This window comes from Anabrus simplex, chromosome 1 (genome assembly GCF_040414725.1).
Source record: "Anabrus simplex isolate iqAnaSimp1 chromosome 1, ASM4041472v1, whole genome shotgun sequence".
Lineage (NCBI taxonomy): Eukaryota > Metazoa > Arthropoda > Insecta > Orthoptera > Tettigoniidae > Anabrus > Anabrus simplex.
This window is the reverse complement of record NC_090265.1, coordinates 256,983,997-256,999,491: the sequence shown is the minus strand read 5'-3', so window position 1 is coordinate 256,999,491 and position 15,495 is coordinate 256,983,997. Positions and strand designations below refer to the sequence as shown.

At 37.5% G+C, this 15,495-nt stretch overlaps 1 protein-coding gene across 1 annotated transcript in view; it reads left to right on the top strand.

Annotated features, from left to right (window-relative positions):
• LOC136886553 (organic cation/carnitine transporter 2) overlaps positions 1-15,495 on the top strand; it is a 99,535-nt gene that overhangs the window by 39,562 nt on the left and 44,478 nt on the right. The window contains exon 5 of the mRNA XM_067159367.2: positions 5,688-5,845. Coding sequence (XP_067015468.2) covers positions 5,688-5,845 — 158 coding nt within the window. The remainder of the gene's footprint in view (positions 1-5,687; positions 5,846-15,495) is intronic.

Here is a 15,495-nt window from a genome sequence, read left to right as displayed (position 1 = left end):
TTTTACTCAAGCACCACTATGAGCGCTAATGTGAGTCAATGCATTGTTTTACTCAAGCACCACTACGGGCGCTAATGTGAGTCAATGCATTGTTTTACTCAAGTACCACTACGGGCGCTAATGTGAGTCAATGCATTGTTTTACTCAAGCACCACTACGAGCGCTAATGTGAGTCAAGGCATTGTTTTACTCAAGTACCACTACGGGCGCTAATGTGAGTCAATGCATTGTTTTACTCAAGTACCACTACGGGCGCTAATGTGAGTCAATGCATTGTTTTACTCAAGTACCACTACGGGCGCTAATGTGAGTCAATGCATTGTTTTACTCAAGCACCACTACGAGCGCTAATGTGAGTCAATGCATTGTTTTACTCAAGCACCACTACAAGCGCTAATGTGAGTCAATGCATTATTTTACTCAAGCACCACTACGGGCGCTAATGTGAGTCAATGCATTGTTTTACTCAAGCACCACTACGAGCGCTAATGTGAGTCAATGCATTGTTTTACTCAAGCACCACTATAAGCGCTAATGTGAGTCAATGCATTGTTTTACTCAAGCACCACGACGGGCGCTAATGTGAGTCAATGCATTGTTTTACTCAAGCACCACTACAAGCGCTAATGTGAGTCAATGCATTGTTTTACTCAAGCACCACTACGAGCGCTAATGTGAGTCAATGCATTGTTTTACTCAAGCACCACTACAAGCGCTATAACTACATTCGGAGTGAACATTTTTCAAAAATTCAAAAAAACGTCCGAGTGTATCGAACCAAGTAACACGTTACAGAATGAATGATGTAAATAAGTTAATATGGCTAGGATTTGAATACAAAATAAAATGAGTAAAGAAACAAGCGATTTAGGCTGTTTTTCCGGAACTGCATTTAGGCCGGAAGTGATTTTCAAAATTTGTTTTTTTTAGTTCGATAGAGTTAACCAAGACAAAAAATTTGAAATCTTTTTGGGCCCTTTAGCCCTTCAACTTTCGGCACAATTGAGGACATCGCTTAATTTTACGTTTTTCATGCTATGGGGACCCTTACTTTGTCTGTTAAGAAATGTGTTCAGCATTAAAACAGAAGTGGACAAATATCAATACCCGATTATCCAAAACTACGTTTCACGGACACTCTTGTGAATAAGTAGGAACGGCCACAGTGTGTTTTTTACTTGGATAGTTTAGTCATTGATAGTTTGAAACCTGTAAAACTTACAAGACTCTTCCGTACAAAACATCCAGATCTGTCCGAAGACACCAATGGTATTTCCGAGTTATCATAGTTGTAATATTAAGTCTTCACTGCCATCTTTAGGTAATAATATTACAGGATCATTTTCCAAAAAGTTATTGAAATTTCGTGTGCTTTAAGTACGCACAATTTAGTTTTACTTTCAGTGAAGTTTCTGAATTTGCTCTTTTCTTCGAAGAATGCTTTATTTTATTTTATGATCACATATAAACGTGCACTTTTTAAGTTGTATTAAATATTAGTTACTTTGCCTTCGCTCGCAGGACCTAGTGTTTGCAGTGCACTATGTCTTCTGGTATGGGCTAGAGTAAACAATTCATAGATCTGTCTCTGTCTTATCCTTGGCTTTGACAATATGAAAGTGACTGAGGTATGAGTGATGCTGGTAATGCCATTCCTTCTGCAGCCAGTCCTCCTATGAATGGTGTGAAAATGTTGCTCATAGGGTCGGTTGGTGTATGCATTTCAGTGGACTTGGCAGACTGATATGTAATAGCAACTTCTGGCTCGGTGAGGAAAGCAACGGGAAACTACATCACTCCTCATTTCCCTAGTACGCCTCTTCAGTGATGCCTAGGTCATCTGTGACAGCTGATGGCAGAGCTGTTGAGGATCCAACCAGCCTTAGGGCTGAAGACTGAACATACACATACAATTTATTATTACCATTTATTAATTTTTAAAAGGTTTTAACTAGATTTATTTGCTTGTACAGGATACTTATTGTTGTTGTTATTATTATTATTATTATTATTATTATTATTATTATTATTATTATTATTATTATTATTATTATTCACAGAAGTTCTCGTGAGCCAGATTTTTGTGCACTGTAATGAGTAGTGAGAAGAAGGGGACGAATTAAGAGTAAAGAGGGACGGCAAGAAATTTTATGCTCCAGAAAAAGTTTGAGAAGGGCTGGTATACAGCTATACTCTTCTATACATGAAAGAGTACCAGTCTCTTCCTCAGACTTTTCTCTAGCGTATCAGGAAACAGCTTTTTCTTCTTGTTGAAGCTTTATTTAGGTATGCCAATTTGGGCTTTTATAGAGTGGAGTTCTGCGGTTATAATGCTTCCAAGGTATTTAAAACTTATCCACTTGCTCAATATTTTCTCCTTCTATTTTGATTGAAACTTTTTTGCCTTTACCTCCATGTATCATGACGTTTTCTTCTATTTATTAGTCATGCTCGTTCCATACTCTTCACACTTGTTTAGTTCTCTAAGCATTTTGTGGAGTGCCTTAGTATTCTCAGCTATTACTGCCATTATCATAAGCGAACCGTTCGGTTCCATGGCTGAATGTTCAGCATAGTGTTCTTTGGTTCAGAGGACCACGGGTTCGATTCCCGGCCGGGAATGGCTTATTCCTTTGTCTCGGGGGCTGGGTGTTTTTATTGTCCCCAATATCCCTGCAACTCACACACAACACTATCCTCCACCACAATAACATGCAGTTTCCTATATACAGCAGATGACTACACATATTCTTCTGTTCTTCTCTATTTACCATTCTTCTATAACTCTCAGTAAACCTATGGCATCCCTTGTGCCTATCCCATGCCGAAATCTACAAATAAAATTAAATGATCATTGGATAAGGAAATACCAGAGGTAGAAATATGTTTCCATGTATAAAAGCCGGTAACAAAAACTTAGGCCTACTATTTCATAACGTAATCAAAGGTTATAGACCAAGGATAACCACTGATTATATAATAATCTTGGACATAGCTGAGCCATGACGGTACTGCCTATTCAAAAAACAGAGAATTCGCTATGTGGTGCAAGCAATAAACAGAGATTAAAATCTATCAAAAACAGGAATAAACCAGGAAAATTGAGTATCTGGCAACCCTATGTAGTATACAATGTGCTTTTCTTTTACATAGTGTGTGCTTGCATTCTCTATGAACCACTTTATACAGTGAGAGGCAGTGAAAAGTTACCGCACCATGCAGGGAACGTCTGGGCAACAGATTAGCCACAATCCATTGCTAGACTCACCGGCAAGTTGTAACAACGCGGGCGGACGTTCAGTGTCATTATGGTAGGCCTAGAGTGTTAGTTAAGGGTTAATAACGGATGCCAATCACTCATTTAATTACCGGTATACATGCTCCCTCCCCAGTTAGTGGCTATCCGTAACTGGGAGAGAGGAGCGCTTAATCATTCAAGCATGCATGAGCAGCTCATCCAGGCATGTAGTCATCTATCTATTCATTCATTCGTACAATCATTCAGTTAATTCACACAAACATCCATAATCTCAGTCATTTGGACATTTTCTTTTCTTCACCCCTTCACACCCCGCTGCCGATTGGTGCTCAACTTAGACTTAAACGACATACGGAGTGTCACTATTCATTTCAGTGACCCGAAAAGTATGAGTTCCAAACTATTTTATATCTCACCCCCTCCAACCCGTACCCCAAGGGGTGCTAAGGTTGTTATACCAAATGCGGTTTGTCTCCTGGTAGTAGGTCGTAAATGTACCGAGTTTGGTTGAAATCGCTCCAGTAGTCCCGAAAACTATTGATTCGACACTGTTATTGGTTGTTTTTAGTTATATATTTCATCCCCTCCCCAAGTGGTTTTAGAGGTGTCTTATGCCAAAGAGTACTTCCTCCAGATAGTATGTCATACTTGTATCAATTTTAGTTGATAACTACACAGGAACATACATAGGCTAAGTCCATTATATTCGTCATTTTGAACAATTTCTTTTTTAACCTTTCTCAATCCAGAGTATCACTATTCATCTCAGTGACCCCGAAAACTGTGGATTCAACACTATTTTGGATTTTTATATCTACCCCCCCCCCCCTAAGGGTTCTAGGGGTGTCTTATCCCCATGTGGTTAGTCTTCTGTTAGTAAGACATATGTGTACCAAGTTTGGTAGAAATCGCTCCTGTTGTCTTGAAAACTATGGTTTGAAACTAATATGGTCCTTTTTAGTTATATCTATATTTCACCCCCTCCCCTGAGGTTTCTAGGGGTGTCTTGCCCCAATAGCATTTTCCACAGACAGTAATAATATTTGCACTGAATTTAGTTGACAGCAATGCTGGAAAATACACACATACATTCATAATGTCGATCATTCTGCTCGCTTTATTTTTTACCCTTTCTCTCCCCTACGCCAAAGAGGGTTAAACTTGGATTTTAAAAAATATCTGGAGTGTCACTGTTCATCCCAGAGACCTCCAAAACGATGGATCCAACACTATTTTCGATCATTTTTATGCCTCACCTCAAGCTTTCGACACTGTAAAGTAACACTGGTGACACGTAATGATGATGTTTGAAGATACTTATTGTTCCATGTCTCTATGTACACTCAACCACATAAAAGTTGGCCAACAGTGAAATATTTATCTTAGAAGTGAAGCTTCCACGGTGTGAAGAATTATTTAATTTAATTTCCGGGTTGAACCATGTTGTACTTGTCTGCACATCACGTACAGTTTGCCGACGTTTCGAATACATTGCAGTATTCTTTGTCAAGCCGACTGGGAGACTGATTACCTGGAGTAGGGGTATTTCAGTCGCCTTGACAAAGAATACTGCAATGTATTCGAAACGTCGGCAAACTGTACGTGATGTGCAGACAAGTACGACACGGTTCAACCCGGAAATTAAATTAAATAAATAAGTGAAATATTTAATTTTATACATTCTCGAAATGCAAGGATATTTGTAGACTGTGGATAGTCGGTGGCCGAAGATATGATACAATATATTTGTCCCATTACAAACAAGATGATTTTGAAGAAAATTCATCATATGCGACGGCCATATTTGTGCGGTTGAGTGTATATGTGATTTGCCTATTACTGATACCAACAGAAGGTTTCCAGTAGCCTTATACCCTGAACTGGATTTTACTATCATAGGGAGATACTAATATGAGACATTATTAATAGAGCTATGTGCTTAACATCCATTCTTTTTCTTCAGATTTTAAGAGTGCAAAAATTTTACACTGAAATGGGGTCCTTTGAAATACCAATAAATCTACTGACATGTGTTCCATATTTGACCATCAGTCTATCAAATCCACCACTGGACAAAAGAATAAAACAGAGATAACTGATAAGTAATTGTAGACATTATAATAAGCTTTAGGGCTTATTTTTTTACATTTTGCAGTGAAGGCTACCGCACACTGAACCATCAAGTGACAAATGAGAGTACCACTTACTACAGACCAACTGTAAAAGCATTCTTAAATTCACACCTTCATTATTAGAGAAGTCTTGCTTATGAACAGACGAGGTTTTCTTCTAAAGATGTAGAGCAACATTTTCTGTGAATCATAGACTTTCAGCTTGTTTTCTGACATGGCAAAAGCTTATTATCTTGTCTACAATTATGGGCTGTAAAAGCATAAATGTAAATATAAGTAATTAATTGGTGTCCTAGGATTGGTCGGCGACCAGTCTTCTTCATAACACTCACAATATTGGTCTTGGGAAGGAGTCTATCTGCCCTCACGGCACATATCTACTGGGTGTTTTTGATTGTCTCCTTCCTTGGAAGTGCGTCCACTTCAGCATCTTTTCAGTCACCTTTAGCTATTGGTAAGTACAGATCAATATCTGTAGAACAGAATCTAAATACATACAGAATGTGGGCTAGATGGTCAGAGGGGAATGTTTTGACCAATGATTTCAGTGGTACCGGTACATTCACATGCTTAAAGACTGACATTTACTTTAAGACAGAAACTAAAGTAAAGATAAAATTGAAAATGCATTCAATCGATCAATCAATCAATACTGATCTGCATTTAGGGCAGTCGCCCAGGTGGCAGATTCCCTATCTGTTGCTTTCCTAGCCTTTTCCGAAATGATTTCAAAGAAATTGGAAATTTATTGAACATCTCCCTTGGTAAGTTATTCCAATCCCTAACTCCCCTTCCTATAAATGAATATTTGCCCCAGTTTGTCCTCTTGAATTCCAACTTTATCTTCATATTGTGATCTTTCCTTATTTGTTTATAGATATACTGTACCTATATTACTTTATGTTATATATATAGTATTTGCTAACCTTAGTGGTGCAGACAATTAGTCATTGTCCTTTTGTTCTTATGATAGTGAGTTTAATCCTGGCTCAGATCAGTCACATTTTAGGGTATTTTAATGCAATAACTCCACATATTTGATTTCAGGTAGTTTAAAGAACTCCTGCAGGAAAAAATTCTGACACCCATGGAAATTTAAGAGACATAAAACAATTGACATTACTACAGCCAGGGCTCCTTTTCCTAATAAAGAAGTTTAGGGATACTCCTGCTTGAGACTCAGCTTAATCAGTGACCATATATTTCAAGTTTTCCTCATAAGAGAGAGGGAGGTAGTGGTAATAATCATAATGTTACTAGCAGGTCTATATTATAAAAATTGTTTTACATCATGGCAGCTTCCAAATTGGCATCAGTTTATTAGTACTTCAGTCATCATGCCTTTCTCTCCTTACTCTTCATGGAAGCTGCAGAAAGTCTTCCTTTCAAAATGCAGGAATTTATACTGTAAAAACAATAGGTTTAAATAACTTTGGTGGAGGATCACCCAACTTCATAAACAGCAAATTGGCGGTAGTAAAGTGCAGTGAAGCTCTAGTAGGTGTGAAAATCAGATTCATTTGGAAAAATCCACACTTACACTCACTGGTGGATGTGGAGATACTCTTCACAGTGTTCACAAATGGAAAAAGAGATAAAGAAACTTCTTTGTCCTTAGAAAACTCCAGAAACCTTAAATGATTTGTCTATCAGGAAGCCCAAATCAACTAAATGACTTTATTTCTGTCTCACCATAAGTAACCCAGAACTCTCTGGCCAAGTAGAACAGTCCAACACTTTGACACATTCTTGAATAGAAATCAATCAATCAATCAATCAATCAATCAATCAATCAATCAATCAATCAATCAATCAATCAATCAATCAATCAATCAATCAATCAATCAATCAATCAATCAATCAATCAATCAATCAATCAATCAATCACCACAAATCTGCATTTAGGGCTGTCATGCAAGTGGCTGAATCCCTATCAGTTGCTTACTTATTTAAAAAAATAATTTTAAAGGAGTTAGAAATATACTGATCATATCCCTTCATAAATTATTACTATTACTATTTCCTTTTCCTATAAACAAGTATTTGCCCCTGTTTGTCCTCTTAAATTTCAACTTTATCTTCATACCATGATCATTCCTAATTTTAAAAACTCCACTCAAGCTCATTCATCTACTGATGTCATTCAAAACCATCTCTCCACTGACAGCTTGGAACATTCCACTTAGACATACTGTTATTCTCCTTACTCTTAAGTCTTCCCAGTCTAAAGTTTGCAACATTTTGTAACACTACTCTTTTGTCGGAAGCCACCCAGAACAAATCGTGCTGCTTTCTTGTAGATCATTACCAGTTCTCGAATAAACAAGGATTCCCATACACTAGAATCATACTGTAAATGGGGTCTTACCAGTGACCTGTATGCCCTCTCCTTTACATCCTTACTACAACCCTGAACACCCTCATAACCATATGAAAAGATCTGTAACCTTATTTAAAATCCTGTTTATGTGATTATCTCAATGAAGTACTGCTACTACTAATATTTTTTCATTCCGCCCCTGAAGGGGGAGGCAGGCCTCTTAGACGGTAACAACGTCTCTCAGGCCGGGAGATTTGTTACGGTGAAGTGATGCTCAGAGAAGGTGGGGGGGGGGGGGGGGTTGGCGGCCGTGGCGTATACTAGGAACTGTCCTGGCATTCACCTTAGTGCAGGAGAATGGAAAACCATTCTCAGGACAGCCAACGGTGGGGTCCAGCCCTTTTCCGTCTCCCGAATACAGAGGCGTAGAGCCATGGTAGAGCCATGGCCATCCCTCCTCTGCTTGGTTGGCCATCATAGAGCAGAGCTGTTGGACCATGGATCAGCTGTGGCCACTTGTGGGCTGAGAGCCACTCTGCATCTGCCAAACAATAAACCTCAATGGTAGCCTTTGTTGTATAGTAACTACTGCTGCACACAAGTGCGTGACTGGTGTTGCTATCTGTTGGTGACTGGTAATAATTCAAACTACAGCACACCATTCTATCGTGGGGATGAGCTACTTAGTCATCAGGTACCTAGCCTCCAGTTGTTACAGCCTTTGTTAAGACCCTTTGTTAGTCCCTTCTGGCTGTTGCTGCTAATTTTGATTCATGGCTGATAAAAGCAAGACAACTCAGCAATCACTACTGCCATGGTGAGCACCAAACAGATGCTCCCTTTCAAAGGAAAATGAAAGATGGAAAGAACAACTATGACCAAATTCAGTACAGCATAAAGAAATAGCATAACATTCATCCCAGTAAATGAATATAAAGTGCATCAGACTTCACAATAGTTTACATCGTCTCACTGCCCTTGATGATGACATACAGGAATTTTTGATGGATGTAAAATATAAGACCATGGTGAGAAGTGTGAAGAATACTTAGACACTGCAAAGAGAGCAATTTTAAAAGCATCACAGGGCATCGAAAAGCAGAAATCTACAAAAATCGCCGGCATGAATATCCATCCATCACATGACATATCTGTCACACCAGCAACTCCAGTTCCAACACCTGTCACACACATGATAAAACTGCCTGCCATAAAATTAGAATAATTTGCATGTAACGTTGAGAAGTGGGCACATTTCTGGGAATAATTCAGTCATCCGTCAATAACAACCAATCCCTTGCTTGCATCATCAAACATGTCTTCCTTCATGGGTGTCTGGAAGATGAGCTGAAAAACCTGGTTAAATGGAACCACATTACTCAACCCCATCTCAATTATCTTGAAAGATTGCAACCACATTCAGATAACATTCCTGTTGCTTTAAACACCATCTACATCAAGTTAGTACAATCAACGTATACAAGCCTTATGAGCTTTAGAAGATCCTTATGGGCAGATGTTAGCCCTGAAAATTCTATGAGCATTCTCTCATGAAATTGTACACAGTTGGATAATTTATTCCAAAAGAGAGAGTATTCTTGAGGATCATATCACCAATAATAGAATTCCCAAGGGAGAAGGTAGAAAATAAGGGGAGATTTCATTCCACCAGATCCTTTCACTACAATGGTCGCAACACTACATGTAAGCACAAATTCGGAATGGATGAAAAGGAGAGCAAAGATGTGGCCCACTGAATTCTGTGTATTTCGAAAGACATGAAGTCACAGGGCCAACTGGTCTTGAAAAACATACTGTACATGCTGCATTTTGGATGCTGGAGTCAATCAAGCTTCAAAAACAGAAACCTGGTAGATGTTGTGGGAAACAAGGATTTGACAGTTGCTGGATTTTAGTCAACTCATCACACATCTTCAGCTTGCAGACTTATTGAGTTCAACATCACTGGAGTATGGATGAAGAACACTCTGCCTATTTCTGCATTCGAGAGCGAATACGTCTACTCACCCCATCTGGATGTTCTGCATGACGTCCAGTCCCTGTCTTGAATTAAGAAAATTTAAGCTTGCTGATTCCAAAGATGACGATAATGATCTTACAATACAACTTTTCGTTGGTGGAGATCAATACTGGAAAGTTATTCTTGATGACTAGGCAATGCGCTTCTCAGACACGGTGATATTCCTCCCTTCTAAGTTGGGTTGGACTCTGAATTGAAACAAGACAGGAACTACAGTCAGAAATGTCAGCATGAACCACATTTGCAAAATAGACAAACAATCTCATGTGAATTTATTATTTAGACATTATGGTTTATTTTGGTTCATATTGACTTTTATTTAATAATCACAACACTGAAAAATCACTGGTAATGTTATGTGTCCACCTTGTCAATAATAATAAAAACATATTGAATCCATATTAATTAACCTGTCATACATGTTTCGAGAACCATATTAATTCTCTTCATCAGCGTGAAAGGTTCACCAAATAATCTGCGGACTTGATTAAATTACAACTAACTACAGTATATACTATCAAATACATTATAAATTAATAATACAAGAATTGTCAATCTTAAATAAAATCTTTGAAATTATATACAAAACATCTCTTCTTCTTAAAATATTCTGAACAGTCTGTGAGTCTCTAAAAACCATCTGTGCACCAAAAAACTTAAAATTTACATTACAGCTTCTTCTGTACTCCTTGTCTGTTGAAATACAAATTTTGAGCCAGGTTGTGCTTAAGCTTTCCATTACATTATTAAAAAAAAAATGAAAATCCAAGTCTTATTTGCAAAATACATGAAACAAAGCTCTTTAAATTGGAGATTAAAGTAAAATTAATAAATGGACTTACCGTACTGTTGTAGCTGCTTGTTTACAAATCAAAACTCAAATACACACAGCCAACCTTGACTCGTGAATTGATGTGATCTTGCTTTTCATTCTCACAGAACATGTGAGCTAGTTTTGTTGTAACTCACTCCTTTGTTACCCTACAAATTCGAAAACCAAATCAGTTCCACAACTATAAGAAAATAAAAAGAAGACTAGACTAAAAATAAAGACAGATTTACTGGGTGGCTTCTTGTATACTTGTCAAACTAGAACCATTTCAACAACAGCTCATCCGTAATTCAAAACAAATATGACCTTGCCTACCTGTAATGGTAGAGAAGGGGAAGAAGGTTGGAAAAGGGGGGGGGGGGCTTTGACCTAACCACTACTGGGTACCAAGGACATGAAGATAGGAGGCAAAAGAGGTGGGGAAGGGCTACAAAAAATGGGACATGGACTAAAATGTTCCTTCATTGTTTAATTTTCTTTCTGCTTTTCTTTCCTATGTATGTACTTGCAAATTTAAATAACAAATTTTCTTCATTCAATGATTAATTTTAATTAATTAATTATTTCATTTCTGCACCCAATAGATCTGCAGCCCTTCTGCGTAAATTATCCATATATTTACCTTTTTGAGCTGTGCAGAGGACACCCATGTCATTTTTTTTATATCTATAAATTTATGATTACTCTCATGCATGAGTTCACTCATTGTTGAGTATCTCCTATGTTTTACCGCATTCATGTGTTCTTTGTAATTGATTTCCAAACTCCTTCTTGATTGTCCAACATACTGTTAGTATACTCTTACAACATCTTCATTATTCAACTGAGAGGCCACCTCCAACGTGCAGATCCACTGAGACAGCAGAAACATCCCCTGCTACTCGACAGCGCACACCACTTCACTAAGCTGCTGATCCTGCAGACCCACATACGGCCACACCACCTTGGAGTCAGTTCTCTTTGTACAACATGAATAATTCAGAGAAGGTCATCGACATGTACCTACTGTCTAAGATCACAAGGAGCCAGCAACGTAACGAGATCAAACTTCCTTTGCCAGCAGTCTGTGTACTATTTGCAGTCATATGTGTGGATTTTGCAGCACCACTACATGTCATTGAGTTGAGGGGAGCCTCATGCAGAAGTCATATATTGTGCTCTTCACAATGCAACTTCACTCAGCAAAATCCTCACTGATCCATGATAGATGGTATTAATGAGTTAATGAATGAATGGATTAATTAATTAATTAATTAATTTAGAAAACCAAAATGGCGAGATGCCAAATTACACAGTTCCCAGCGAGAAATATGTTTACAATAGAGTAGCACAATGCAAACTTTGAAAAAAAATGTAAGAGCAATGAAAAAGTCAACTAATGATAAAAGAAGTGGAAGAAAATTAAAGCTAATAAGATAACTGTAGGTAAACAACAATTAACTATAAAAATAATGCCAAATGAAAAATGAGGAAAATTAATGATTGAAAGTAAAATGAAGAGAATAACTTATAGCTAGGCACAGTAAGATGAATACAGATATGACACATAACCAATGGTATAGTACAGTAATAAATAAAAGAAATATTACATTAAGTACAATAGAGGGGACAATAATGGGAGCAAAAGAAAGGAGCTACATTAAGTTAAGGAAGATTTGAGTAAAGGAGGCATACAAAGAAAAAACATCCAAGTTCCTGTCAGAAGATAAAGAATTTAAGAGGGTTGGATTTTGGATAAGAGAGAGGCAGGATACAGAATATGAAGGGATGGATTTATCCTGGTTTTGAGAGTTGGGACATGTAGGGAAAAGAAGGATAGAGGTTCAGGAGAATGAAATAAACCGTTAACAGCATTATATAGGAATCTAAGGTCAGCTACTTTCCTGTGAGTAGGTAATGGGCAAAATTTTAATTTATCCAATATACGATTGATGTTCAAGTTTTGACAATCAGATACTCTGCCTCTAACAATGCCACAGAAGAATGACTACACACAGTCAATGTGATTAAGACTAGTGGGTGAAGAAGTAGACCAAATGGGAGATGCAAATTCAATAATTGATAGGATGCAAGATACATAGTAGGCTCTGAGGGCATGGATATTGGTGATGTCAGAAAATCTATACAGCAAACCGAGAAGTGACATTGCTTGTGAGGTTATCTTTTGTATGTAGGGGACAAAATAAGAATTTACTGTCAAACAATTTACTGTCCTGTAAGAGTTGGAAATGGGTTACCCAGGTGGGAGTATTTACTAGGAATAGGGAATTTATTTATGAAGTGTAAATGAGATAGAGGTATACTTGACAGCATTAAGCTTAAGATACCATGTAGAGTATGGTAAAATTCAGAGAAAGAGTTAAGCTCATTCTGTAAGGAGTTTATGTCTGATATGGAATAAATTTGTTTGAATATTTTATAATCATCTGCAAATAGTAGAATTTTGCAAGGAAAGGAGGATATAGTATTAATGAGATTGTCAATAAATAGGACAAAAAGAACGGGACCAAGGATACTGTCCTTGGGATGCCAGAATGTACAATAACAAGAGTCAAACATAACCCATCAAGAACTCAAAAATTGAGTTCTGGTATTGAGGAAGCTCTGTAAGAGTGTTAGGAAGCTACCATGGATGTTAAAGCGTTTTGAATATTTGTGGGAAAGAAGTGCGTGGTCTATGATGTCAAAAGCCTTTGTAATATCAATGTAGCACAAGTCCAACTGAGAACCAGAATTAAGAGCAGACCTTGCACGATAGAGGCCATCTGGACCAGTATCTGGCAGGGAGGAAAGTAAAGAACAGACTTCTGGCTCAGAGATGGACAGATTACTGAGACTATGAGGAGAAACACAACCAATACTTGGAAAATTTGGGAACTGAATAGGTGCAACAAAATTATACACAAAGCAATCTATTACTACCATTGGCTAAATCATGATCATGAAACTGTTTTTGTCATAGTTAAAAATAAATATGATAGAAAGGAAGAGAGTAAAAGTAGGACTGTTAGGTAATACCACCATATGGTTGATATGAGAGACGTGGGGAAATGTAAAAAAAAAAAAAAAAAAAGTGATTATGATCAATGGAAAATGGTAAATACAATTTAACCCAATTTTTGAGGTATGTAAAAACAGGCATGTGCCTTTATATTATATTATATTATATTATATTATATTATATTATATTATATTATATTATATTATATTATATTATATTATATTATATTATATTATATTAAAAGAGTTTAACTAAAAGCAGCTTTGGCAAATCTGTCCGTCCGTTCTACTGGACTGATTTGCTTCTTTTTTGTTTTAATTTCTCCGGAATTACCTGCTGGTGAATCACAAGACATTGATAGGTCTCTAAGTTCAGCCAAATTTGAGTAATCATAAAATCAAGTTATGCTTCGCTACGGTATTCTACATTGTATACGGATATCGAAGTAAATACTGTGCGTGCAGTAAATAAGATTGTTTTAAAACTGCATGTCTCTTAGCGTTATCCGAGAAATAGCATAGGGAGGTCCCCATACGTTGTTTCCAATGTAAAGTGTGGGTTGCGGAGTTGTGATGATAACGGCAGGCTCACTTGTCTACTGCCATTCACAATCAATTTGGGAAGTTTACAATATAATTGCAGGCCCTATTGCCTACTGCGCGGTCACAATCGATTTGGGGAGTTTTCGTTAAAACGGCAGGCCCCCTTTCCTACTTCCAGACAGATTTCACTTCAGGAGATTTTATTATAATAGCAGGAAGCTTCCCTACTACCAGTCAAAATTGAGTTGTGCAGTTGTCATTATAATAGCAGGCCCGTTTTCCTTCTGCCAGCCAGCTTATTGCCAGTCACACTGAATTGGTGAGTATCCATTAAAATAGCAGGCCACTATGCCTAATGCTAGTCACATTTTAGATGGGTACATTTGTTTATGATGGTGGGCACCCTTAGCTACAGCCAATCACAATCGGGTAGGGGAGTTTTGAACAAAACTGCATGCTCTCTTGCCTTCTGCAAGTCAAATCGAGAAGTGAATTATTCATTATAATGATAGGCCCTCCTTACTAATGCCAGTTACACAGGAGTTGGAGAAGGACCCCATTGCTACCACAAGTCAAAGTCGGTGTGGGGAGTACTGATTACAATAGCAGACACACCCTTTCTCGATCACTACAAATTGACATCAATGAATATATATAGATCGACATACGAAAGTATATGCATGTTTAAATTATTGGCAGACCTTCATTTACAGATTAACTGCTGCTAAATGGTATGTCTTATTGACAAAGGATTGTACCAGAGGCCTAAATGGCAGATCCTATGATATTTTCTCGTATCTCATCTATTCATGGGTCAGATTGAGTTAGAAACATTGAATACGTTGAAATTTGTGTAAGATTATCTTACATTACTTTTTGGATAATTATGTGACATAGCATTTGGCTCACATATGGGTACTGAGTGGGCCAATGTTCGTGTAGAGTTTGATGATTCTGTCTTTCCTGTAAGTGATTGAAAGTATGAATTATGCATGTTAAATGTCCAAATTTACTTAAAATCGAGAAATATAGACAAACCTAACGTATAAAGTATACAGATACGACAAAAAGTAATAAGACCAAGGTTGAAGATCACTCCAAATTGAACGAAGATTGTGCCATCCATTATGTGAAAGGACTTCCCATTTATCCCACAAAATACCTCGAAACGAAGGCCTGCACCATCATTAAAATTGACTCCATATTTCGATATTCTTCGGGGATAAAAAGTGAAAAATTTAACGATCCGTTCATTACAGTCTAAAACATATAATTTTGCCAAATTTCAATTTTCTTGCTCGCCTGGAAAATTATGCCGCAATCTGAATTTTGGTTGAGGGGAGTAAAAATTAGGACTTACCAAAAATA